General features: G+C 40.2%; 1 protein-coding gene across 1 annotated transcript in view; it reads right to left on the reverse strand.

Moving 5' to 3' along the window:
* Positions 1 to 27,148, reverse strand: part of PARP8 (poly(ADP-ribose) polymerase family member 8) — a 227,410-nt gene that overhangs the window by 36,558 nt on the left and 163,704 nt on the right. Inside the window, exons 10-14 of the mRNA XM_032214393.1 lie at positions 22,851 to 22,917; positions 21,625 to 21,750; positions 16,456 to 17,008; positions 13,535 to 13,588; positions 13,337 to 13,432 (exon numbers count right to left, since the gene is read on the reverse strand). Coding sequence (XP_032070284.1) covers positions 13,337 to 13,432; positions 13,535 to 13,588; positions 16,456 to 17,008; positions 21,625 to 21,750; positions 22,851 to 22,917 — 896 coding nt within the window. The remainder of the gene's footprint in view (positions 1 to 13,336; positions 13,433 to 13,534; positions 13,589 to 16,455; positions 17,009 to 21,624; positions 21,751 to 22,850; positions 22,918 to 27,148) is intronic.

Genomic DNA, 27,148 nt, shown 5'->3' on the forward strand with positions numbered 1-27,148 from the left:
ACCAAGAAAATGGTTAAAATACAGGCTACAATTTCACACACTGAAACAGGGAAGGTTTATTTTTAGTGATGGCTGATATAATTGCTCTCAAAGGTGAGCAACCTGGAGGCTGCACTGTGGAATCAAACTCCAGCTGGGGTAAATAGATTGCCATAATATCATCAAGAATTACATTTTTGACACCCTCCCTTCTTATGGTTGAGGCGATTTAGGGAGGGTGTTTTTAAGGATAAAAACTGGTGACTTAACAACTCCAAATTTTCAGTTTGGAAAAGGAAAGCAATGGCAATTATAATATTCAGCCCCCTTCATTTGTGGGGATGTTAAAGCAACAAAATAGGTCACTGTTGGGAGGAGACATGGGTTGTATGATCTGCATCTCTCACATAATGCATTCTTAACACATTTGTTGTAAAGATGTGAAAAATATGAAGCAATGCAGAAAACCTTCCTCAAAGCATCCCAATTCTCCTTGGTGACATTTAAGGATAAAATATGAATGTTTGAAGAGACATTTGACATGTGTTCAACAGAGTTTGCTTAGAAATCTTTCTGCAATTGGGAATTCTAATAACATTCCTGATTGCAAGCAATTATTCTAAGTACATTCAGGTGAACAAACTGAAATCTTATTTCTATCTATCTATCTATCTATTATCTATCTATCTATCTATCTATCTATCTATCTATCTATCTATCTATCTATCTATCTATCTATCTATCTATCTATCTATCTCTATTTTATTTATTATTATGCCAATGAATGAGTAAAAGTTAAAGAGTAAGTGGTTGGAGAATTCTGGGAGTTGATGTCCACAAGTCTTAAAGTTGCCAAGTTTGAAGACTTCTGTATTAAGGTAAAGGTTCCCCTCGCACATATGTGCTAGTTGTTCCCGACTCATCTCCATTTCAATGCTAAAGAGCCAACACTGTCCAAAGACGTCTCTGTGGTCATGGAGCTGGCATGACTCAACGCCGAAGGCACACAGAATGCTGTTACCTTCCCCCCCAAAGGTGGTCCCTATTTTTCTACTTGCATTTTTACATGCTTTCCAACTGCTAGATTGGCAGAAGCTGGGACAAGTAATAGGAGCTCACTGTATTATGTGGTGCTAGGGATTTGAACTGCCGAACTGCCGACCTTTCTGATCAACAAGCTCAGCCTCTTAGCCACTGAACCACCATTTGTATTAAAGCGTTTAAAAAAGCAAGTCACGGATCATGAGAAAAGGGATCCATGGGAGCAAAACAAAGTAAGACTGGTTCTCTTGTATCTATTACTTAGTAAAGATCCCTCTCAGTGTCCATTCCCATCAGTGCTATTTGTCCTCCAGAGCAGAGGTGGGTTCCTACCAGTTCTCACCTATTCGGTAGAACCGGTTTATCAAATCTACTGAACCGGTTAGAAGAGGTTCCACCAGTGGACCCGGAAAGTAGGCCACACCTACAGAAGAGGTTCCAAATTTTTTTGAAACCCACCACTGGTACTTGGATATGATTATTCTACACTATTATGCTCATATTTATAAAACTTAGTGCCTCTGTGAAAGGTAAGGATGATTACTGCAGTTGTGGTGCAATCAGAACATTGCGTGTGTTGAAGTTGTTTTAACGCAAACCAAAGATGCCTTTAAAAAAAAAGTTTACATCATATTCTTATGCATGCCAGTGCTGTTTGTGAGGTAATTTAAGGTGGTTCTGACAAGTGTCGTCGGCATCTTCATATCTGGTCACATGGGCGGCAAGCCACTCCCACAAAGGAGGCCACACCCACAGAGTAGGTTCGAACAATTTTTGAAACCCACCACTGCTCCAGAGGTGCTATCTACAATAAACAGAATTTTTAAGGGTAAAAAGGAGCTAAAAGTCAGACCCAATTCATTCTTGTTGAGGAGAATTTGAGGGAACTGAGCTTCTAAAAAAGTCTATAGCTAAAATAGTACTGGTTCAGTGCAGGGCAACAAAGATGATTGGATTTTTTTTAAAAAAAATGTCCTGAAGTATGAAAAAAAAAAGTATAAAGAAAGAGACAGCCACTATTTGATGGAGGTGAACCAAACACCAGTTTGTGCCAGCTGAAAACAGTGATTACTGTCAGCAAAATAAATCACATTTTTGTCAGAGGCAACAACAAAATACCTTAATGAAAGTCATACTAGCTGGCATGACCTGTAGTTTTAATCAGAAGCTTCTGAACTTATAGTAAAAAGTTCCTGTTGATTTTACTCTGCTAGTTATTTTTACATAGAAAAAAAAACTGAGTTGGAAGACACCTTGTAAGTCATCTAGTCCAATCCCCTGCTCAAACAGGAGACCCTACACAATTTCTGACAGATGGCTCTTCTTGAAAGCTTCCCGTGATGAAGCATCCACAACTTCCAAAGGTAACTTCTGTTCCATTGGTTGATTGTTCTCACTGTCAGAAAAATTCTCCTTATTTCTAGATTGAATCTCTCCTTGATCAGTTTCCATCCTTTATTCCTTGTCTGGCCTTCAGGTGGCTTGGAAAATAGTTTGACTCCCTCTCTGTGGCAGCTTCTGAGATATTGGAACACTGCTATCATGTCTTCCCTAGTCCTTCTTTTCATTAAACTAGACATACCCAGTTCCTGCAACCGTTCTTCATATGTTTTAGCCTCCAGTCTCCTAATAATTTTTGTTGCTCTTCTCTGCACTTTTTCTAGAGCAGTGATAGTGAACCTTTTCGGTATCGAGTACCCAAACCAGAATGTGCACACGTGCGCTGGCCAGCTGCTCTTTGGGTTTTTGGCAACCCGGCACATGCAAGACCAGTTGGCCGGCATGCATGCACACTCCAGAAACCAGAAGAGTAGCTGGCAATGGCATGCGTGCCCACAGAGAGGGCTCTGTGTGCCATCTCTGGCGAGCGTGCCATAGGTTCACTATCACTGTTCTAGAGTCTCAACATCTTTTTTTATAGTGTGGTGACCAAAACTGCAGTATTCTAGTATTTCTGACTCAAGGGGGCAGTAGTCTCATCTGTTTTAAGAACCATTAAAAGACATTTCCATGGCCATGTGGCCAGCAGACATCATGGTGTGCTGTTACCTTCCCACCCTAATTCTACCTATTGATCTACTTGCATTTCCATGCTTTCCAACTGCTAGGTTGACAGGAGCTGGGGTGAGGACAGGAGCTTACCCCGTTGCATGTCGCTCGGGTCTTGAACCCAGGCAGCTGGCTTTCCACCCAACAAGCCAGCGTCTTAACTGCCACCATGCTGGCCTTTCTATCTTATAGATGTTATAAGATAGATTATATAAGTCTTATAGACTTATAGATGTTTTCATTCACAAATTAATCATATTTGGCCTTTTGTCAGATATATGGTGATGTCAGAACTATTTGGTTCTGTGACATTTTTGTGAGTTTCGCTGTTAATTTGCTTTAACCTGAAAGAAGAAAAATGGCCTGACATTTCAACACAAGATGGCACTGTAGAGGACATGTCACAAATGGCAGAAAAATAATTGTGGCAGGCTTCATAGATTCGGGGACCAATCATTTTAAAGGAATCTTATTCCACTAAAATACATGACTGAAAATGAGTTCTATGCAAATATCTGACTTTGTCAAATGATTTAGTTTGGACAAGTTTGAATACCCTTCATTCATAGGCACAAGTATTTTTAGTGTTTTGGTACGGATTCAGACTGATTTAGTTTGATTTGGATGATCAAAATGCTTTGGATATATCAACTGAGCTGAATCAGTCTGAATCATTGGTTTGATTCAAGTTGCTAAATGTGGTTCTGGATGCCCTTTTAAGTTAACTGCCATCCTGCTTGCTTTGATCATCTCCTTCCCACTCTCCACAAACACCACTGATAAGTCTAGTTTCCAACAGCCACTGTTTTGAGACCAGTAGCCATGTAAATAGTATAAACAAACAACAACAAAATGGCTTGCAAATCTCAAAAGCGAGTAGGGGAAAAGAATAGGAAAAAGAAAGAAAGAACATTTTGGAGTCAAGATTTTATCTTGATGTAGGATTTGGATGATCCCAAGGGATCATAAAGAGGAATTGGCAAGTAGAAAGGGCTTCAACAGAGCACTGTCACCATGGATGCAATGGACTACAACCCCTCTTCCAACTCTATGGATGCATTCAGCTAGAGCCAGCTGAGCGCCCTGTGTACATGGGCCATTCCAAGAGCCCTGAGGCCTCGCAACCGACCGTCTCCTCCAGCTTGGGCGCAGCTGGAGTCAGCCAAGCGCCCTGAGCACATGGGTTGATCCAAGAGCCCTGAGGCCTTGCAACCAACCTCCTCTGCAAGCTTTGGTGCAGCAGGAGCCAGCTGAGTGCCCTGAGTACATGGGATGCTCTGGCAGCCCCAAGGCTTCGCAACCGTGGGCGCCTCCTCCAGCATGGGCGCCTCCTCCAGCATGGGCGCAACCGGAGCCAGCCAAGCACCCTGAACACATGGGCCCTCCAAGAGCCCCGAGACCGCCTGAATGTCTGTTTCCTTCCTCCCCGGACTCCATCTCCCAGGCATGCCCCACCTAGCTATGCCCACCGAACCAGTAGTAAGCAAATTTGAAACCCACCCCTGCACAGTAAGGTTTATTATTTGAACATAGTGTGTTTGCTTTATGTGTGAAGAATATCCCTAATTTATGAGGAGAAGAAATGCAACTCCCTTCCCTAAGTATTTTTTTTTTCTGGCTGGATTCTGACTTCACAATTTCTTGCTTTGTCTTCGTTTCTGCCCATGAAGGAAAAGGTATATTGATGTTCCTAGCTATGGAAGAGCAGATGCCTGGCAGCTATTTTGAAAGAGAAATGGGAAGGGAGATTATGAAACTGCTTTTTGACTTCTTCCATTTTTTCTTCATTCCAAAGATTAAGAAATGGAATAGAGGGATTCAGGCAAATCTTGTGACTATCCCACATCATATTGCCCCCAACAATCTGTCACCTCATGATGGTGACAGGGGACAGTTCCTGAGTTTCTATTTATTTTATATAATCTTTTAATCTAGTAGATTTAAGATCTGAGGATGTAGCAGAGTTTTCTACAAATTTCAAATGCTAATTGAACATGGTAAAAATTTAAAGCAGGAGCAAGAAATAAGCTGAAAAGATCAAAAAGGGAAAAGCAACTCTGAGATGCAACAGAGGGAAAATTCCAAACAAGTTAATGTTGTGATGACTTCTAGGCAACCAAGGGTAAAGGACTTATTCCAGTTTTAAGCGTATCAAAATTTTTAACTTTAAATTTCCAAACATCAATGGTGAAGGTTCCCCCATTTGCGTGCTAATCGTTTCTGGCTCTAGGGGTGGTGCTCATCTCCGTTTTTATGCCAAAGAGCCAACACCATCCGAAGATGTGTCCATAGTCATGTGGCCGGCATGACTGAACACCAAAGGAGCATGGAGCACTGTTACTGTTACTCTCTGTTACCTTCCCACCAAAGTGGTCCCTATTTTTTTACTTGCATTTTTTACGTGCTTTCGAACTGCTAGGTTGGCAGAAGCTGGGACAAGTAACGGGAGCTCACCCCATTACATGGTGCTAGGGATTCGAACTGTTGAACTGCCGAACATCTGATTGACAAGCTCAGCGTCTTAGCCATTGTGTCCCAAACATTAGAGGTGCTCAAAAGTTGTGACATGCCTTGAGAATTGTAAAGATACTTCGGTTACTTTAATATAATTTAGATGTGCTTGATAAGTAACTACATAAAGATTGTAACATTTTTAATATTTTGTTTGTTTCATTGTTACATGAAAGCTTCTCCTACCTTCTCCTTCTCTCCCTGTAACTCTGTAACTTTGGTTAATAATTCTTATCCATCATTAGACTGGGATGATTGCCCTTTCTATGTAGATGAAAGTCTAATAGGCAGGATGGTGCCATTTATATTAGGAGTAATTTAAATGGAGACGCGGGTTTGGTTGCTAAGAATTGCCTTTTAACAGATCAAATCATTGCTACATTTGATCAGTTTCTGAGTGCCAGAGAGAGGGGGGGAGGGAGGGAGGGGGAGAGAGAGAGGGAGAGAGAGGGAGAGAGAGAGAGAGACGGAGAGAGGGAGAGAGGGGGAGAGGGAGAGAGGGAGAGAGGGAGAGAGGGAGAGAGGGAGGGAGGGAGGGAGGGAGGGAGGGAGGGAGGGAGGAGAGAGAGAGAGAGAGAGAGAGAGAGAGAGGAGAGAGAGAGAGAGAGAGAGAGAGAGAGAGAGAGAGAGATGAATTAAAGTCTTCAGTGGAAAACTACATTTCCCAATTGGTTATGGAACTAAATAGCAATTCATATGTTTCTAAACCTACCTGTAACCCATGTTTTGTACAGCGTATAGACTACAAAAATTCTCAGAAAAAAAATGAGGAAAATCTGATTTTGTAGAGACAGGGGATCCTAATTCAGGCTGCTGGTGGCTTTTCAAATGAGGGCAGATGGCAGAATAAACAAGCAATGAAAGAGAAAACTCCCTTTCACAACGTCTTTGTTCTGCAAGTATACTCTAATGAGCTTAAAGAAATCTCCTGGCTTCAGAGCAGGCATAGATGTAAAAGGATAATGCTAACTTTCAGGCGATTTATTTTTCCCTCAAGTTTTCAAACTTAAGAACTTTTAAAGGAGGCTTTGCATTCTGCCAATATGTGTAATTTAACAACAGCTGTATCCAGCCCTTGCTAATTTCTGGGAGCCAAGCCAAGCCACGGAGGATGGTGCAAGCTCTAGACCTCCTAAACATAACTATCCACTATCTGTAAAATGGAGAACTCCTGCAACTTCAAGGTCAGAATAGGAAGAACACAGGGGGAAAAATATCTTAGATGCAATTAAAGGCAAGATACAGGTTTCAGATGAGTTTTTGGAAGCGGAGGAAGGTTTAACTCAGTTGTTTGACACTCTCTCCCCAAGGAGTGACAATTGATCTTAAAGCAAGCTTGAAACAGATAAATCTATCTTGCAGTCAGTCACTGCTGCAATGGAGTCGCTTAACATCTTACTTCTCTGTTGTTGTTCCGTCATGGAAATGTGGCTGAACCCAATCTCTGAGACCACAAAACTCCCCATAAATAAATAAAAAGTGGTCTAGTCCAAAACTATGCAAAAAAAATTACAAATTAGAAAGTGTCAAGGTAGCACAAATGTCACATAACTATTTGGGGAATAAGTCTGTAGTTGATGATTTATTACCTTAATTGCGAACCTATGGCACGCCAGCCGTCGCCCATTGCTCTTCCAGGTTCTGGTTCACACATGCGCAAGGCCAGTGGGTTTCCCGCGCATGAGTGCCGGAAACTGGAAGAGCAGCTCCCTGGTGTGCATGTGCACACTGGTAAACCGAACTTCCGGTTTCCGGGGTGTGCATGCGTGCCAACCAGCTGGTCTTTGTGCGCACATGCAAGCCATATACTGGAAGATCAAGTGACTGACGGACATGCGCACACCAGAAACCGGAAGCTTAGCTTCCCAGCACCATGGAGCTGCTCTTCTGGCGTTCCCACAAGTGCGTGCCAAGTAGCTGTTCTTCCGGTTTCTGGCACTCCCTCCCTGGACGTATGCTTTCATTTTGACAGTTTACTGATTTATTATAACTGGCTTCCTAGCATCAGTCTGAACAACTATAGAAATAATTTTCATCAGCTGTCCCCAGCATAGACCCTAACCCTGGCTCCACTCCACAAGGAGCTACTCTTCCCATGACTTACCATTCATTATTGCAAGTTAACTCTACAGGAGCCTTGAATTAACTCTCTCTTATCAGCTCTCTGTTATCAACTTCTTCCTATCTGCCCTCAAGCCCAGCAAAAACGAGAGGGAGGTACTGAGTTTACTGCCACTGACACTAGCTGCTGGGCTTACAGATATGAAGTTTCCAACACCATATCAGAATGTGCTGAACACTGATTTTTAGAATAAAGAAGAGCAACAGTCACTATTTAGAGGGAGGAAAGTTGAATTTTGAATTAATAGCTGTCTATATTGAAAGCATTGACAATGAAGCTCCAATTCCAGAAACAACAAACTGTTTAAATCTTCATCTTCTATTTTATTTCAGACAAATTGGACTCGGGAAGTAGCTGGCTGGAAAAGAGTCTACAAAAAATGATTTGGTGAATATGAGATAATAGTTTTACAAAAAGCCTGGCCAGCAGGAGAGAATGACTTAGTACAACTTTCAGTAGTGGCATACCTATCCCCCAAAGTTAAAGAATGTGAGCCTCTGGGGCTTAAGGAAGAACTGCAATGGCAAACTGAAAAATTATATCATAGGAATAATCTATCTCATACTGGCAGTCCCTGATTTATAACTGCTAATTTAATGATGGTTCGAAGTTATAACAGAAAAAGTGATTTATGACCTGTATTTTCACCTGTTTGCACTGTTGCACCATTCCGATGGTTATGATTGCAATTCAAGCACCTGGAAATTAGTTCATATTTAAAACCAATTGCTGAATCTTTTGATCATGATTTGTGACTCTTTTTACTGATTTCTATTTCCAAATTTCCAGCAAAAATGGCAAAAAAGTGTTCATTGGGGAAGCTGGATTTGCTTAATGACATGACTCATTTAATAACCATGGTGATTCTCTTAACCCGGGGTGTCAAACTGGATTTCTTCGAGGTCCGAATCACCATTGTAGTTCTGCTCCGTGGGCCAGCTTCGGGAGGGGGGGAGAGACGGCCCTGATGGCCTCCTGAAGCACTTTGCTGGCCAAAACAGGATGCGGGGGACCCACGTATTGGCCGGCAAAGTGCTGCACATGCCCCTTCCCCCTCATTTTGGCTGCCAGTGGCACCACAGACTGATCCTTTCCTATTTCCAGGCCGGTCTCGTGGGTCAGATTTAAGCTTCCCATGGGCCGGATCCAGCCTGCGGAGCTTGAGTTTGACACTCCTGCTCTTAACAATCATCATAAAAATCTTAATAAAATCAGGTTGGACTTGATTTTTAACCGCAATGACTTACAATGGAAATTCCAGACCCATTATGGTCATATATCATGGACTACTTATACACTGGCCATGAAATTCAGATATAAAGTTGTTGAACTTGCAGTGGTAAATGTTTATAATTCATCAAATGCATCCTTTTATTTTAATTCTGACTATTAGATACATTTAGAAATAATAATATTGGAAGAAATAATTACTTTGCATACCCAACTCATAATTATTTCACTTAGTAAATTTAATCCTAAACTAAACCAATCCTTATATGTTCCCACCAGTTTTATATTGCTGGCACTTGATAATCTGTACAGATGTTCCAGTGAATCATTTGGGCAGCTGTATGCATCATATCATTTATAACCAGTTTGCGCAATCTGCTTGCAAAAGCTGAGTGTTATTATTATGGTCCATTGCAGGATCAGTCAAATATTTAAACTGGATTTGGCATTTTTATCTATCTCTCGAGTCCTTCCCAAGGACCTGGAATAGACAGGTGTTTGTTGTATAATGTGTTAAAGATATACTAGCTTCAGTAGTAGTATTCTACAATTATTCAATTCTTTCAGATATTTTTCCAATGGTCTTTCAGCAATGAGCTACAGATATTCTCCTTTATGTTACTTTATGCAGAATAGAGAGGGGAATCTTCCAAATCCATACTTCTATGAAATTATGAAAGGAACTAAGTCCAGCTTCCTGTTCAATGCTGGAATCCAAATGACACCATGCATTATATACAACCATCCTATTATTTCCACTAATTTGAAGGGTAATGAGGGAGTGGAAGAGTAACTAAAGCTCCCCAAAAATATCCTTTTAAAGATCAAAGCATAGGTCATTGGGCTTGTCCAAATCCAAATCTATTGCAAGGGATGGAAATCCACCATCCATCCAATAGTCCTTGTTTGTTTGTTTGCTTCTTTCCTTAGGTCTAGCTGTGAACTCTCAGTTCTTCAATTCCTAATCTCCTTCATTGTTATTCTGGGATTCCTCTGAAGCTCTAAAGAGAAGGCAACAGCTAGCTGACTCCTCTCTGTGATGTGCTAAGAAGCTGAAATGAAGCTCTGGCCTCCCTGAAGTTTCACTTAAAAAGCTGTTCCCAATGGGCAGAAAGGAAATGACTTTAGCTCAGAAAGGTATGCTTGAACAGAAATGGGAAAGGCAGAGATGCCAGGAGAAGATTGACAACACAACTGCTGTAAGTCTAGATAGCTTTTCTTTGGAATAGAAGACACGTGAGAGATTTGTGGCAGGATATTTATGAAGACCTTAAGATGGCTTATGACTTCACCAAATCCTTCTTTTCCTCTGAAAGAAAACTTGAAAGCATTCTCCCCCACCCATCCCCAATTTAAGTGAAGGAAGAAAATTGCAGAAGACAACGCTTCAGTGAAGCGGTTGACGTGATGTGTCAGTGCCTGGAGGATGTTAGGGTCTGGATGGGGGAGAACAAGCTGGCTCTCAATCCTGACAAGACCGACTGGCTTGTGTTTTTCCCTCCCAAAAATTGGCCATGTATTCCATCTCTCAGGCTGGGGGGTGAAATTATACGCCCCTCAGACAGGGTTTGCAATTTGGGAGTCCTCCTGGATCCATAGCTGACTTTAGATCACCATTTGTCGGCTGTGACCAGGGGGGCATTTGCCCAAGTCCGCCTGGTGCACCAATTGCGTCCCTACCTGAACCGGGAGGCTCTCACAACAGTCACTCAATGCCCTTGTGACCTCAAGACTGGACTACTGCAATGCGCTCTACATGGGGCAGCCCTTGAAGAGTGTTCGGAGACCTCAGCTTGTCCAGAATGCAGCTGCACGAGCGATTGTGGGTGCGTCTCGGTACACTCACGTTACACCTATCCTCCGGGAGCTGCACTGGCTGCCTATTGGTCTCTGGATACGCTTCAAGGTGCTAGTCGTCACTTATAAAGCCCTACATGGTATTATTGGACCTGGGTACTTGAGAGACCGCCTTCTGCCAATTACCTCCCATAGACCCATTAGATCCCACAGATTAGGCCTCCTCCGAATTCCATCTGCCGGTCAATGCCAGCTGTCGACCACCCGGAGGAGGGCCTTCTCTGTGGCTGCTCCGGCCCTCTGGAACGATCTCCCTGTGGAGATTCGGACCCTCGCCACCCTTCAGGCTTTCCGTAAAGCCGTTAAGACCTGGCTGTTCCAGCAGGCCTGGGGCTGTTGAGTTCCACACCTACTCGAATTGGTTGTGCTTGTTGTGACTTTTAAAATTGTTTTGTAATGTTGTTTTGTTTCTGTTTTACTCTTTTGTATTTGTTCCCCTTCCCTCCTGGTTTGTCAGCCACCCTGAGTCCCTTTGGGAATAGGGCGGCATACAAGTCGAATAAACCACTAAACCACATTTTCAACAAAGCACTAGTGTTGAAATGTTATAATATTATACTATTAAAAAAGGAATCTGAAACAGCCATCCATAATGCTAGGTCGGTCAAACTGCTGGCTCACAAGCTGGATAGGGGCGCATGGGCCCGTCCGGCTCCACAAAGGCAAAAAGCATCCCAATATGTCACAATACGGCACAATATGTCCCAATAGGGCAGTGGTTCCCAAACTTGGCAACTTTAAGACTTGTGGACTTCAACTCCCAGAATTCTCCAGCCAGCTCTGCTGGCTGGAGAATTCTGGGAGTTGAAGTCCACAAGTCTTAAAGTTGCCAAGTTTGGGAACCACTGCAATAGGGCCATGATGCAATGAGGTTTGACACCCCCTGCATAATGCATCCACTGACTGCATGTGAGAATTCTGACATAATGTAGCTATCCCTGTCCATCATTATTTTTCCTTCTTTGAAAAACAATCACTTAATTTTCTTCAAAGACATGAACTAAAGGGCAGGACTTCTTGCCCTGTCCAGTTCTTTCAGTACCTATAGAAATGTCTCCTTCCTCTTCTCCATAACATGTACTAAAGATACAAGGGGGGGGCGGCGACTTTGAAGGGGGGCGGCGACTTTGCAGCATTTTTCAAGGCTGATTCAGAGTCTGTCTATGGCATCTATCTACGTTTTCAGAAAGATGGGCCACATACTGAGATTCAGTGAATGAGACACCTTGATGGATGGACTGAAACAGATATCAAACTAGAGTTATGCTTCCACCAATCCATCACACAAAACAGCCACCTAAGATGCACAGGCTCTCCTATCAGTACCACTTTGAGAAGATCCTGGAAATGATAGCTTGTGAGGGGCCCTCAATCCTTCAATCCAAGTATTAATCAAATAGGACCCTGCTTAATTCTCCTCCTCCCTGCCACGCACACAGTCATCTGCAAAGTTGCTAAACTGTCTATCTACACACTTTCTTAACTTGCTATAAGTTATTACCACAGCGGAATGAACAAACTAGTGATCACTACTCACACAACACAAACGTTCCAGACTTATTTCATGGAATCTGATATTTACAATAAAAAGTCCACAGCTGACACATAGGGCCATGTGTGCCTGTTCTATGTTCCTATGTTGTTAGTTGAGAAGTCGTGTCTGACCCATCGCGACCCCATGGACAACATTCCTCCAGGCCTTCCTGTCCTCTACCATCCTCTGGAGTCCATTTAAGCTCATGCCTACTGCTTCAGTGATTCCATCCAGCCACCTCATTCGTTGTTATCCCTTTCTTCTTTTGTCCTCAAACTTTCCTAGCATCAGGCTCATCCAATGAGTCCTTCCTTCTCATTAGGTGGCCAAAGTATTTAAGTTTCACCTTCAGGATCTGGCCTTCTAAAGAGCAGTCAGGGTTAATCTCTTCTAAACTGGTACAAAAGATATGTGATCTTATCTGTTCCAACCATAATTTTCTTTCATTTTTAAATATGCATTATCTCTTTTGCCTCAACTAAGAATCACAGAATCCAAATGAAGAACATGACAAGCTTTGCTAAATCAAACTTTACATCACCGTGGCAGGGCAGACAAGGTGAATTATAATCCTCCCCTGCAAATTTCCTAAAGGAGCACATGCAAGTATATCACACCAGAGGTGGTATTCAGCCAGTTCTGACCGGTTCTGGTGAACCGGTAGCGGAAATTTGGAGTAGTTCAGAGAATCGGCAAATACCACCTCTGACTGGTTCTGCCCCCATATATTCAATGCCTCCCGAGTCCCAGATGATCGGCTGGGTCTTCTTCTGTTGGCCTGCTTAGGAAAACAGGAGCTGGAAAGCAGATTAGTGGGGTGGGGAGGGAATGGAAATTTTACAGTATCCTTGCCTGGAGTGGAGTGGAAATGGGGATTTTGCAGTATCCTTCCCCTGCTACGCCCAGCAAGCCACGCCATGCCACACCCACAGAACCGAGAGTAAAAAATTTCTGAATCTCACCATGGTATCACACCATATTACATAGCTTTCTGTGAAGTTTATTGAACTTACCCTGAGCATGGGTCCATTCTGGAATACGTGAGGTTCATCACAAACTACACAATATTCATTTAGTACAGGTATCCGCTGCTCAGCAAACTCAATTGTCTGAGAACAACAGAAAATAGAATAATACAATCTGCTTAAAATAATTAATAAGCAGCTCAGCCTTCTGCAAGTTTGTAAAACTCATCAGGCATTCTGACCTACCTGCACGAGAAAGCCGTGGTCTCTTATTGGAACAGATTTTGCACCATAATTTGGCTGTTTAAAAACAAAAGAAAAAACTAACATCAGGAATGCTGCAGGTTGAATATGCATAAGCCTTGATCTAATTTAGTATTACCTATAATATAACGATGCAAACTAAATAGTATTCAGTTTCCGGAGGACATTCAGAACTATTTGCTATTTCACTGGAATTCAGTTGGATCTTTTAAAGCAGTTCTATACCCAGTGCATTCATTTATCAATGCACTAGGGGGGAAAAGTTGAAAATAATTCATTTGGAAGAGAGAGAAAAAGGGAAAACAATATGTCCTTTTCAAAATGCTACTTCAATATTCATAAATAATAAAACCCAAGAGAAACTTAGGAACCAATACTGGTTAGGCTTGCATTTCTGTTGCTAGGTTTCATATTGAAACAGAATTTTCAAAAAAAAAGAAGTCCTATGCTAATATAGTACCTGCTGTGAACTGCTGAGTGTGTAGCACATGCTTTGAATATGTAAGATCCCATTCCATTACCATCACTGTTAATTAAAGAAGTCTTGGACTTATTGAGAGTTTGGAGTTTGGTGACAAAAACTAGTGTCCTAATATAGAATAAGTTCCTTTCCTTTTCCTTTTCTTTCCTTCCCTCCCTCCCTTTTTAGATGGGAAGAACACAACAATGTCATGGTTTTCTATAGCTCTTTCTATATATATTTATTTTATTTCTTTATTTTTTTATTATAACATGACGGAAGCAGAGGTGAAATTCAGCAGGCTCTGGAGAACCGGTAGCGGAAATTTTGAGTAGTTCGGAGAACCAGCAAGTACCACCTTTGGCTGGCCCAGGAGTGGGGATTTTGCAGTATCTTTCCCCTGCCATGCCCACCAGTTTTACCAGTAGTAAAAAAAAATGAATTTCACCACTGGAAGGAAGGGGTAAAAAGTTAAATAAAAAGTAATCCTATCAACTACATGTAATTCAATGTTAAGAAATTAAAGCACCATTTGATTTTGTCTAAGCTTTGCTTATTTTGGGGACTGAGTAAGTGTCACCTTGGCCTGAAGAAGTTTATTTCTTCAGCAGAGGTGAGCCCACATCCAAAAAGCTTCAAATCAAAGTCACCACTAAGTGTGCAAGGAAGTTCAAAGCCTTGCACAAGTTATGTTCGTATAGCTGTCTTGAACAGATTCCCAAAGGCTCTACAACTAGACTTTATCAAATGAGGTCAATTAGGCTAGGAAACCTTGTGAAGCTTGCCCTCTGCTCCCAAAGCCCCCTCAGTTTTGTTCTATGGATTAATTCTGGGAATCAAAGCTCCAGAGTAGTTTTGCATAACTCTGTATGAACTGTGAGCAACAGAGGATTCAGAAAAAAAAGGAGGAGGAAGAGAAAGGAGACTATATATTTTAATGTGTTTTCCTTAACTGTTTGTCCAAAAACGTTTTCTTCCTTGAAAGTGGACGTTTTGATGAAAAACCTCATCTCCTGTAAGAAAACCACTGATTTGCATTTATAAATATAAATATCTACTATGGAAACTTTTTACGCATACACATACACATACACACACACACACACAAACATATTTTTTTTTTTCAGGGAGATCTTATTTTAGCGCATGCACTCAAAAGCCTGATTGGGCTTATTATCCGGGAAAGTCTTATTTTTGGGGAAACAGGGTATATTAATGTATGTATGCTAATATCACCTACATTTATATATGTTTCTACTCACATATCCTGTACACACTAATTGCCACAAAGAAGTAATAGTTCAGATCATGAGAATTTAAAATTGGATTGTTTAGTGTAAGACATGATACAGATTATTCAATGATCATTTCTGCTTTTACTGTAGAAAGGAAGGTGGGCCATTCTATTTTTAGTACTAAAATTTTCCCATTATATCTTGTGACATTATCTAGTGTATCTTTGAGAGCTACTTCCCAGAGTACATTGTGTAGGAAACAATATAATGATTGAAAGATTGGTTATAATAACTCCATTAAATATCGCTATATTGAGAAAATGCTAAAAGTCTTCTGGATGTATGCCTTAGTGTATGACACTGATAACTTACAGACATTAAATAGAGACATGCGCAACCATCCACAGCATACAAACACAACATTCTAAAAAATCCATCCAGTACTTGTATAGTAGCATTTCCTTTCATTTTTCCTCCTCTAAATCATTTAAATTATGCCCGCCAATATTTGCTAAGAATTATAGTTTAATTCAGCAAGGTTTATTAGTATAGATCAGGGGTGTCAAACTCAAGGCCCGCGTGCTGCGAGGCCGCCCTGCTTCTGCCAGCAAAAACAGACCTTGGAGGGCCGCATGAGGCCCACATGAGCTCCATTTTTGTTGGTAGAATGCTTGGGCCACCACAGGCACCCCGACACAAGTGATGTCAAGCTGACCATGCCCCCTGACCACGCCCCCTGAGGTCAAACACAACCCTGATGCGGCCCTTAATGAAATCAAGTTTGACACCTCTGGTATAGATCAAGGACTAGTAATTCAGATCAAGTTATCTATCAATACTGAAAGTAATAATCAAATAATTTTCAATGAAATTAAAATGAAGTTTTAAAATGTGCACAAAATTCATAAACCAGACTCTCCCATAAAATCTCAGGTATCTCATCGGCCAAGGGAACTGGGCAATCATACTGAATTCTACAGTGATGCTGAAGGCTTGCAATGTTTACCAAGTCTGTGGATATGTAGAAGGAAAAAAAAATCTACTTTTCTAAAATGTGGTGAGGTTCCCTGAGCATTAGCGGAATCGATCCGCACACCAAATTTATGAGCAAAGATACTCGGACTTTCCTAAGATCCTTATGCATTTAACCATTCTAAAAATATGTGGGAAGAAAAGAAAAAGCTCACAGAAGAAAACTGTTTACGCACAGCGGATGGCGATGGCGAAGATGTGGATGGTGTTAAGATACCAATAAGCCCTGAGGTAAGAGAGAGTCTCCTGCCCTCTGTTATTGTGGGTTCTTTGAAAAGTTCCATTTTAGATGATTTGGGGGCACTGGAATAACTCTTGCTGAGTAACTTGTGGTTCTTCAACCCATCTAATTCATCCATCCTAAGATTACTGGAATAAGACCTGCTTAAAAGTTTGTGGGGCTTCAAAGTACTGTTGTGCTCACATCGCATATCCCCAGAGCATGGTCTATTCAGCAGTTTGTGGGACTTTAACGTGATGCCTTCATCCTGCTTGATGGTTGCAGAGCAAGAGTGGTTCAAGAGTTTGTGTGACTTAATGGTCATTGTATGTTCGCTGGACAGCGAGCGACCAAAGGTTCTGTGAGATTTTGCCACACAGGAGTCCTCAGATTTAACTGTGCTAGAACAAGTCCTCCTCAATAACATGTGGGTTTTTGAGATACCATCTTGTTCAGGTTTCAGCTTTGATTTGTTTTTCCCACAGCCTGGTGGAGGATAACTCGGCGACCTTAAAGACAACCAGAGAAAATAATTAATTAGAGTACATGTAGGCCCTAGATCACTATGAGAAACATCAACATGAGAATGTTTTCCTTCAGCTTCAAATTATAGGTTATCCATATAACCAGTATCACCAATTAAATCAGTGGCCCCCAACCTTTTGGGCATTAGCTTTCTTTATAGATTTTTGGAAGTGGTTTACTGTTACCTTATTCCTTGAACTAACAAGAGAGTGACTGGCCCAAAGTCACTCAGTTGACTTCAAACCAAAGGCAGGATTAGAACTCATGGTCTCCCAATTTCTAGTTTAGTGCTTTAACCACTACACCAAACTGGCTCTCAAATATTTGATAGTGAATACTCACCAAGCCTCCAACTACAGTTTATTACTTAAACTAATTTATTAAATAATAGAAATGATATATTCTTCCCAAGTCAAACCAATAGCTCATCTCTTCTTTATTAAATCAATGATAGCAGAATGGATAACAAAAAAAAATTCTATCTACTCATGTCCTTTGAAAGATATATTGATTATTTTGACCAATGCCTGTTTTCTAAAATTGATGTTGAAATATTGACTCTACAGTATATCTTACATAAACTCAGTGGTGAGATTAGTAGCTTGTGAGAAAATAAAAAAGGATTTAATTGACCAATTAACTATCATACAGGGATGGAATTTCACCTAAAACACATGCAGTCATACATACAAATTTCACCTGGTCAATCGATTCATCTAAAACAGCCGGATGGCCCTATTCCCCCAAAATAAAATGTTAACAGAATAATAGAAAGCAGAGTTGGAAGTGACTTTGGAGATCTTCTAGTGCAATCCCCACTCAAGCAGGGGACCCTATACCATTGCATACAAGTGACTGTCTAGTCTTTTCTTACAAGCCTCCGGGGATGGAGCATCCACAGCTTCTGAAAGCTAGCCATTTTGCTGGTTAATTGTTCTCTGTTAGGAAATTTCCCTTTAGTTCCTAGTTTTCACCTTGATTGGTTTCCATCCATTGTTTCTTGTCTTGCCTTCTGGTGCCTTTGGAAAATAGATTGACCTATTTTCCAAATTTTAATTTTCAATTCTAAATTTGTTAGAGTTGACAATCTGAAAAATCTAGCTTGTGATGGATCTGTAATGGAATTCTGAGTTTGAGAGCAGATGCTTTTGAAATCTGGAACCAGAAGAGGTTCACATTATTTTTTATATCTTCTAAAGGGGAAAACAACCTTCTCCAAGTAAACAGACAATTAGAAAAAGGATCAAAGGCATCAAGAAAGTCCTGAGTTATCTTACTCAATGACTAATGAGAGATAAAATATAAATTTGATAATCTAATCTTTGTCTTTTCATTGTCCCAACTAATGAGACTATGAAAATCTATTTTTTGGAGTTATATTCTGCAGTTGGGAGACTGAGAGACTGTCAGGGTTTGATACCAATGAACATATTTCTCAAATACTGACTGACTGCAGTGGCTGCTTTTCTAGCCAACAGAGAAGAAGCTAATTATATTTTTGCCAATACTTTGGTGACACAAAGAATCATGGGAAAACAAAGTCCTAGGGAAAATGTATAGGGCTCTTCATTTTCAAACTAGTAAGCCTTTTTAAACCGAATCAGTATGATTGTGTGTTGTAGAACCACTGATACGTTGATTTGACCATGTTAGTGACTGTGTTGTGGAAAGAAGAGTCACTGAGGATTCCAAATAACATTACCATTGTCTGACTTTCAATTAATTGGTGGAAAATTGTTTATAAATTAGCATATGGATAATATAGCAGTTCCAAAAACCTGTTTTCAATATTTACTTTGTAGGAGGCAGCATCTCAGAAAAGAAATTTCTCAACTCTGTAGAATAGAGAGGTGATGCAACTTCTAAAAGAACACTTTCTATCTGCAGTACTGTTTACCTTAAAAAAAAATTTTTTTTAAGGATGGGTTGCCTGATTAATTGAAAACAGCTTTTCAGTTGGATGGTATTCAAATCATTAAACAATTAAATTACACAGCTGCCTTGTTTAAAAGAAAAGTTTGTTAAATAGAACGAACAAAAGAGTAGAGACAAGGTGCTTCACCAATTATGCAAATTATCTATGTTCAAATATGAACATAGCTTAATAGTTATTTCATGGGTCTATGAATTTTCTCCATCAGGACCTAAGCAGATCAGTAACCTCCCTAAAGCAGTGAGATCTTGCCAGATGTAACTGACAAATTACAAGTATATTTTTTTGAAGTGTCTACTATATTTATTGTGCTACTAATAGATCTCTGCAAGGCAGTGGGTGAAGGTCAGGGAAGGAAATTGCATGATGTGGATCTGCAGAAATTATTCTACAAAACAAACAAACAAACAAAAAACCCTGACAAAACCTATATTTTTCCTTAGTCTCTAGACAGTGTGAGTTATTCAGGGACACACGGACATTGGTGAACACACATTTAAAATAAAGGGAACTACTGAGTTATTTTGGACAAAGTTGCATACCTGTTGAGATCTGTGAATATAATGAATATTAAAGGCTATTTTAATTGACCTAGAATTTCTAATAGCTTAGGGAATTCCGATGTCAACTCTGAAGTGAACCTGGCTGGGGCCATTTTTGAGGCTTCAGTGTTGCCACAATGCAAAGATGGGATAGGGAGAGGGAACATAATTAGATGGGGGAGGGTTGTAGCCAAAACAAAATAGTTTCCTGTGGGAACCAAGGACATTCCAACAGGTGCTGAAGAGAGAAGGAGTCTGGTTACTATGCAACCAGCCAGCACCTTGACTTGACAATATGACTGACTATTGGGAGGAAAGGGGGAACTTTTGTTTTTAATCAGATGAAAATTGCAGGAACTTTCAGAGTCAGTTTTCACCAGTTTGAGCCAATATGATACCTCTAATAAAAATGTTCTTTGAGGAATCTGCCTGCCTTGGAGTTCTGCTGTCTATGGGGCTATTACTTGGAACCCTGACACGTATACTTTTAAAATCAAAGAATTAGAATCTAAAGGAAATCAGTTACAAAAACTGCACGCAAATCCATTTCTTCAGTCGCAGATTGTGTGTCTTGTGGGTGGGAGATGACTAGTAGATATTTTAAAAAATCTGCAACCCTCCTCACAGAGTAAATAGGAATGGTCAAATGATTACTCTCTGTGTGGCATCAGTTCAGCCTTTGGATATAAACGGTCTGCTCCTAGGAAGTGGCAAGTGGAAGATACCAAGAAGAATAAGATTTTAGCTGTGATCCCCTACAAATTATCCCGATCTATCAAAGAATAAGAGGACCACTCCAATTTGGGATGCAGAAGTGATATTACATCACTTTTCTAATACTGCTAATATTTATTTTCTTTAGAAACAAAATCCAGAGAAATATTCACCAAATTAGAGAAGAGCAGATGGAGGTGCTTCTTACTTCCCATCCACCCCAAATATACTATTCCTCTTCATTCTGGAGGCACTTCTCATGTTTGATCACATGGACATAAACTGCCACATTCTCATATAGCAATTTCAGGATACGTCAAGCAAGGAGCCTCTATTTTGCAAAGAGACTGGCAGTGCTTTTATCATATATAAAAAAGAGACCTTTGGGCAATCATCAAAACTGTTCAGAAATGAACACAACTACCACTCACTCCCATTATGCTTTCTTTTTCAAAAAAAAATTCAACAGACTAAGTCAGTGATGGCGAAACATTTTGTAAAGGCGTGCCAAAATTGTGTGTGCACGGGCTATCACACTTGTGTGCATGCCCACACCCACAATTCAGTGATCCCCACCCGCTTGCGTATGCGCGCATGATCCCCACCCTGCGCATGTGACTCCCACACACACACACATGGGGGAAGTTTTTGCCCTCCTCAGGCTCTGGAGGCTTATCTGAAGCATCGGGAGGGCAAAAACGGCTTCCCCCAGACCTACAGAGGCCCTTCAGAAGCCGGAAATGGATCATTTCCAAACTGTTGGGCCTGTTTTTCACCCTCCTCAGGCTCCAGGGGCTTTCCTGAAACCTGGGGAAGGCAAAAAATGGACTTACAGGCCAACCAGAAGTTCATTTCCGAACTTCCAGTTGACCCATTGGGCCTGTTTTAAGCTCTCCCCAGGTTCTGGAGGCTTTCCCGAAGCCTGGGGAGGGTGAAAAACAGATCCAATGGGTCAACAGGAAGTTTGGGAACCAACTTCCTATTGGCCCATTGGACCTGTGTTTCACCCTCCCTGGGCTCCAAAGGCTTTCCTGTAACCTGGGGAGGGTGGAAATGGCCTTCCCCGGCCCTCTGGAAGGCCGAAAATCAGCTGGCGTGCACCAAAGCTGATGGTCGCATGCCAGAAGATATGGCTCTGTGTGCCACCTGTATCACGCGTGCCATCACTGGACTAAGTGGACTATATTCCTTTTCTTCACCTGGGAGGCCTTGGGAGCAAAAAATAAAATAAAATACACACACACAAACACAAAAAGTAATTGCTAGTAGAACCCATTGCAAAAGTGTTTTTAAATCCTGAGTTTGTTGGGGGGGAAATAAAGTTAGTCAACATGCTTGCGCTGAAAGTAATGTGACAAGATTTCACTAAAGCGTATAGCAACAAGGTACATGTTTTATCACTTTCTCCTACCTGCGCAATGTAGAAAAGATGTGCAGGGGTGATTTCACTTTCTTTTCTGACAGTTTTTTATTGTGCGTACTGTTTGATTTTTCTTTGCCATTTTTCCATTGCTGTGTAACAAATGTTTGCATAATTCTGTAAAATATGAAACAAACAACTACTCTGGGAATCTGATCAGGATATAACAATCAATCAATCATTGTAGTGCATGCATACCTTGCCCAGAATGGAAATTTAAGTCTGAACTGTCAATGGGAGTCCTGAAAATCTATGTTCTGTTTCAACCTGGATTTGGTTGATTGAATTAAAATGCTCTCACTCCTATGCTTTCTTAGCAACAGCTATCTTTAGCTTTTATATTAGAAGTATAGTAGTATAGCTAGTATAAAAGTCTAGTATATCAGAAGCTCTTTTAACACATGTATTGTATGCTCAAAGCTATCTGCAACTCTTTCAGTAGTTGAAAAAAAAAAGAATACAGAAAGGAAGATGCAACATGCATTGTAGTCCATTTAATCACCCTTAATTTATCTTCCATACTGCTGAATACAATCTATGGATAACATTCTTGCAAATGATAAGGAATGGATTTTTCACTTTCTAATCTAGTCTGAAGAATATCAGTATACTGATATTGCCTACAGCTTCCCATTCAAATCCTCCTAGTTAAAATATCTGAAATCTCTACTCCAAAAAGTTACAGGCGTCCAGTTTTAGGTCTATAAATAAGGCAGGATTCATCAGATTTTCTTTTCTGTCTAAAGCATAAAATTCATATTTATCTCAAAATTGCCTAGAAGTCTTGGCTTCTTAAATTTTACAAGAAACCAATTCTAAGAAATGCAATTGAGGAATTGCTGATTTAGCTTTTGGATTTGTTCATGTCCAATACATTTATATAAGATTGACCTTAAATATCCATTCATAAACTCTGAGAAAATAAAAAAGACAAATTATTTCAATTTGTTATAGTCATGCAAGGCATTGTAATAGTCAAAGGTAACTATTGTTAATATGGTTTATCTAAGTGAGGAAAGCTGCAAAAAAGGATACTTTTTAAAACATAGATTATAAAACAAAATTGTAAATCTTTAATGGTCATCACAAACAATGCTAGAGTTGTTATTAATTCAGAGTGCATTTGCTATAAAATATTGTTGCCAGAAACAATACCTTGCAACTAGAAGCAAATATTTATGCATAACACATTCATGTCTCTCTTTGGAGAAACTTACTTCTTTAGTTGATGCCCCAGTCCAAATCTTTCTTTAGTAGAGATCTGAAATACATCAATGGTGGGCACTGTCGAATAAAAGATATTGTTGAAAAAACAGGGTCAACCACATGGTTTAAAGGTCATTATTAATTATACTTTATGCTATAGTTGGGCAATTAAGGGCTCTAAAATACATGAAGTGCACCAATCCTCATTCAAAGATATCCAGAGCACTCCAAGATTATAGTTCTAAATTTGGCAGAAAAAATATATATTTTCAGTGGAACTTTTACTTTTTTGGGGGGAGAAAGAGAGAGAAAAGAAAGTATAAATTAAGTCTCTGCAAGGCAAAACATTCTTTTCCACTCTAAACTCCTGCTGAGCCATCTCCAAATACTGAAAACCTTTCAATCTTGCCCTTCTGATAAAATTGCTATATCATCAGAGACATTTCCCCCATTGCTCCCAGAAGCTGTTAAAAAAGCAACAACAACAACAAAACCCTAAAGCCTCTAATGTTTTCCCACTGCTGTTATATGAGCAGAATGAAGTACTAGTTACAATTAAGGTAACTGGTGTATTAGAAAAAACACAATGAGCTGTATATAACAATGGATTAAAAAAAGATCCTGTAGCTTCCATGCTAGCAACTTTTTCCAGTGGTAAACACAGTACATCTAGACAGCAATGAGTAGTAACCTCTGGAACTGATTAGAGTTGCTCAACTGAACTTCCTTCAGATAGGTGCTGAATTTCATACCCATTCCAATTACATGAGAAACTACAATTCCCACAATCGCAATGCTCACAAAGCAATACCTCCTCTTCTGACCACTGCTTCTATCAGTAAGAACAAGTGATGAGAATAATTTGCAATGATGTGTCAAATTCAAGCTACTGAAACCAACCAAATTATTCTAGGTTGAAATTTTGGTCATAACTAGACCAACTGGACTAGCAACTGGACTTTCTGTTTTTTCTTTGAAGATCTTCTCATTGAAAGAGGCTTCTTGAATGAAGCTTGGATGAGGAGAAGCTTCTTGGATGAGAAGCAAAAATGTCTTCAAAGAAAAAACAGAAAGTTCAGTTGCCTCTTGAAAAAGCATCTTTGGGACAACCATGACCTGGATGGCTGAGACTCTCCATAGACAGAGGCAGAAATGATGATGCAAAAGTACTTGATTTTAAAAACAAAACCTTTGCCAGCCTAATCCTTGAATACAGCTCTTCTGCCTGGAATCCACACTGTATATCAGACAATAATGCAATTGAGTGGAGAAGAGTACTCCACTCCTCTGCTAACAATAGAATACATTATGACACCAGGCTTGAAATTTTGGGCTTGGACAACCTTGAACTACGCCGCCTACGGCCTCACCTAAGCATAGCACACAAAATTCTCTGCTACAATGTCCTACCTGTCAACGATTACTTCAACTTCAACCTCAATAATACACAGGCAAACAATCGATACAAACTCAAGGTAAACCGCTGCAAACTCGATTGCAGAAAATACGACTTCAGCAATAGAGTAATAGTATTTTAATCTGAACTCCATATGGAATTGTCCAAGCAGCTCATTTGTCAATTCACTTTACTGGCTCCCCCCCCCCCCCCAAACACACACATTGGAATCAGATCCTCTTTTTACTAGAGAGTTTTATTTATTTTGCTGACTATACCTTTCTCTTCGTACTTGGACAAAAGCCTGCCTGCCTGAGATCTTTGCTTGATGTAGAATAAAGCAGACTTCTGCTTGCATTTCTCCAAAGCCTTTTTCAAGACCATTCCTATTTTACCAATATGGAACTGGGGATGGGCAATTGCTTTTCGGACCTGGGGCAAGTTGTGGAGAAGGAAAAAAAATGGTTAGCCCTTTTTGCATTGTTCTTGCCACCCTCTGAACGTTTCTGCAAGATAGAAACTTTTTCCTGTTCTCGGGCAATCATAGGGCTTGGAAGAAAAGTGGGGATATTTATTCCCTTGGAGATAAAGTGATATGATACCAACTGGGAAAAAGAGAGCAGCTTGGTTAGTGAATCAGCCTATACAGTGATGGCAAGTTAGGGAAGAATGATTTGTATGATTGAGGGAAAATATACGTGTTCCAATGTTGCAGGATCCAGTCTGGGTGTTGTGGCCCGCCAGCGAAGCTGTTGGCAGACTCAGACAGTGAGAAGTTGGGGAAGAACATGGACCAGTCCTGGAGTCTGGGGAAGGCTCTGATGTGTGCCCTGCATTGGAGGCAGAGATGGGGCCAGGGCCATCCAACAGTTATCAGCTGCCTTCGGAGTCAGAGATCAGTGGGGCAGAAAAACAGCTGGAGCCTGTTCCCGCTGTGCGCATGCGCAGAACTGCTAGGAGAAGGGAACAGTTAAGGAACAAGGCCTGACTCGGGAGTAAAGGCACAGGTGGACGGTGAATAGGGAACAAAGAAGAGCAAAGGGGGAGTGGAATTTGCAGGAAACAATTAATTCACTTATTTAGTGTGAAGATTTGTTCGTGACTGTCAGAGGCACCTTGCCAAGTATTTTCTTGTACAGCATTGCGTTTGGAAGCTATTGGCCTGGCAGCTGTCCAAGCCTGATAAGGTCTGTGGTTGTAAATTAATTCTCGAAAGACTGTTTGCCAGGACTTTGCTGGATGTGAATGACAGGAATTCACATTAGCTTAATAAAAAGGGGGATTGGTCGGGACAAGGAGTCAGCTTCGTGATTTCGTGAAGCCTAGGTCAGAACACTGGGTTGGTCACTTGGACCAGAGGTTTAGTCTTCTGAGCTTTTGCACGCATGCTGGAGCCTATCCTCATGAGTTCTCTCTCACCAGAATATGTCACAAATTCCGGCGACAAAGAAGTTCCTCGAGGATGGGCTCCAGCATGAGTCTGAACCTCAGAAGACTAAACTTCTGGTTCTGGTGGCATGATCTGTACATCTTACCATTCAGTATTTCAACTCTGCTACTAGATACAATTCAAAATCCGCAATTATGGGGTAGATGAAAATATCTGCAAGTTATGTAAATGTGGCAGATTCCAAACATTGGAACAGTTTCATATTCTTTCGCTGAGTAAGGAGTTAAATAAAACAGGAACGTGGTGCGTGTGGTGACTGCCATTTTTAGTAGTTGGCAGGTTTGTACTTTTTGTGCCTATCGGATATATCTGACATTGGACCTTGTAGAATTTTATTCAAGCCTTACAATAAATGAGTTTGACTTGCAGGGACATTGCCTGAAAACCTAATGTAGTTGTTGGAGAAATGAAAGCAAAGAGAGCAGAGAATACAGAAAGAGAGATAACAATGCATAAAGGCAATGCATAATTTATAAAACAGGCCATCTGAAGCAGAAACTTTTTGCTACCTTTTTATGAGTATTTCATTGCCCATTTATTGGTGTGTGAGTGTATTATTAAAACTGGAAAAAGTAATAAAGAAAAAAAAGCCCCTGGTTTATTTTTAAGAAAAAGAAGACTCTTCTTTTGGTGGTGGTGAAGTATTAATACTGCTAGAGAGAATTAAAAATCTGGGTTGAAAAGAGACTTAGGAAAGTATAGTTTCTAAAAGGAATAAGGTTAAATGAGATGGTGTTATGGAAGTCCTCTCTTTGAATATTTTTAAGGCTAGTACTGTATTTTTATGCATATGTTTTTCAAATGTCTGTATTTGTGCAATAAAGTATGTTATATAACGATGGCATATATATGTTATATAACTATGTGCATGACCACAGTGATAACAATGAGCTCTTGTCCCTTGGAAAAAGTCTCCAAATTATGAAAACAAGAGACAGGTTAGATTTATCACAAGAACACAGCTGATTTCTTTAATACAAGGGGTTTTTGTTTGGAAATCATAGCTAGATACTTTTAGAGAACCTCAGCATTGATGTAAACAAAATCAACCTTCAAGGTTACATTTCAAAAGTACTTGCATTAGTATAATTAGATACTGCAAATTATAACAGCTGGTTTAGAAAATTTAAAAAAATGAAAATTATTAAAAGCAGAAGGAACCATTTTATCAACTCACAGAAACAATTATGATACTGAAATTTTGGTTTACTGCAATTAAAATAATAGCCTATCAAAATGTAAAATTGAGTGAAGAAGAGTCTCCTATAAAAGGCTTATAATGACTTTTATCTCAGCAAATATTTAAAGTGTTACTTAATTGGACCTAGTTTACTGAATCTCTAATGCCATATGTTGCTATTAATAGAGAACTATAATTTTCTCTATTCTTTTTTCTCCCTTGCAGTATTAATATTTATAAATATATTTGTATACAAGCATTATTTGCATTCTTAATTGCTTGG

Source organism: Thamnophis elegans, chromosome 3 (assembly GCF_009769535.1).
Source record: "Thamnophis elegans isolate rThaEle1 chromosome 3, rThaEle1.pri, whole genome shotgun sequence".
NCBI classification, from domain to species: domain Eukaryota; kingdom Metazoa; phylum Chordata; class Lepidosauria; order Squamata; family Colubridae; genus Thamnophis; species Thamnophis elegans.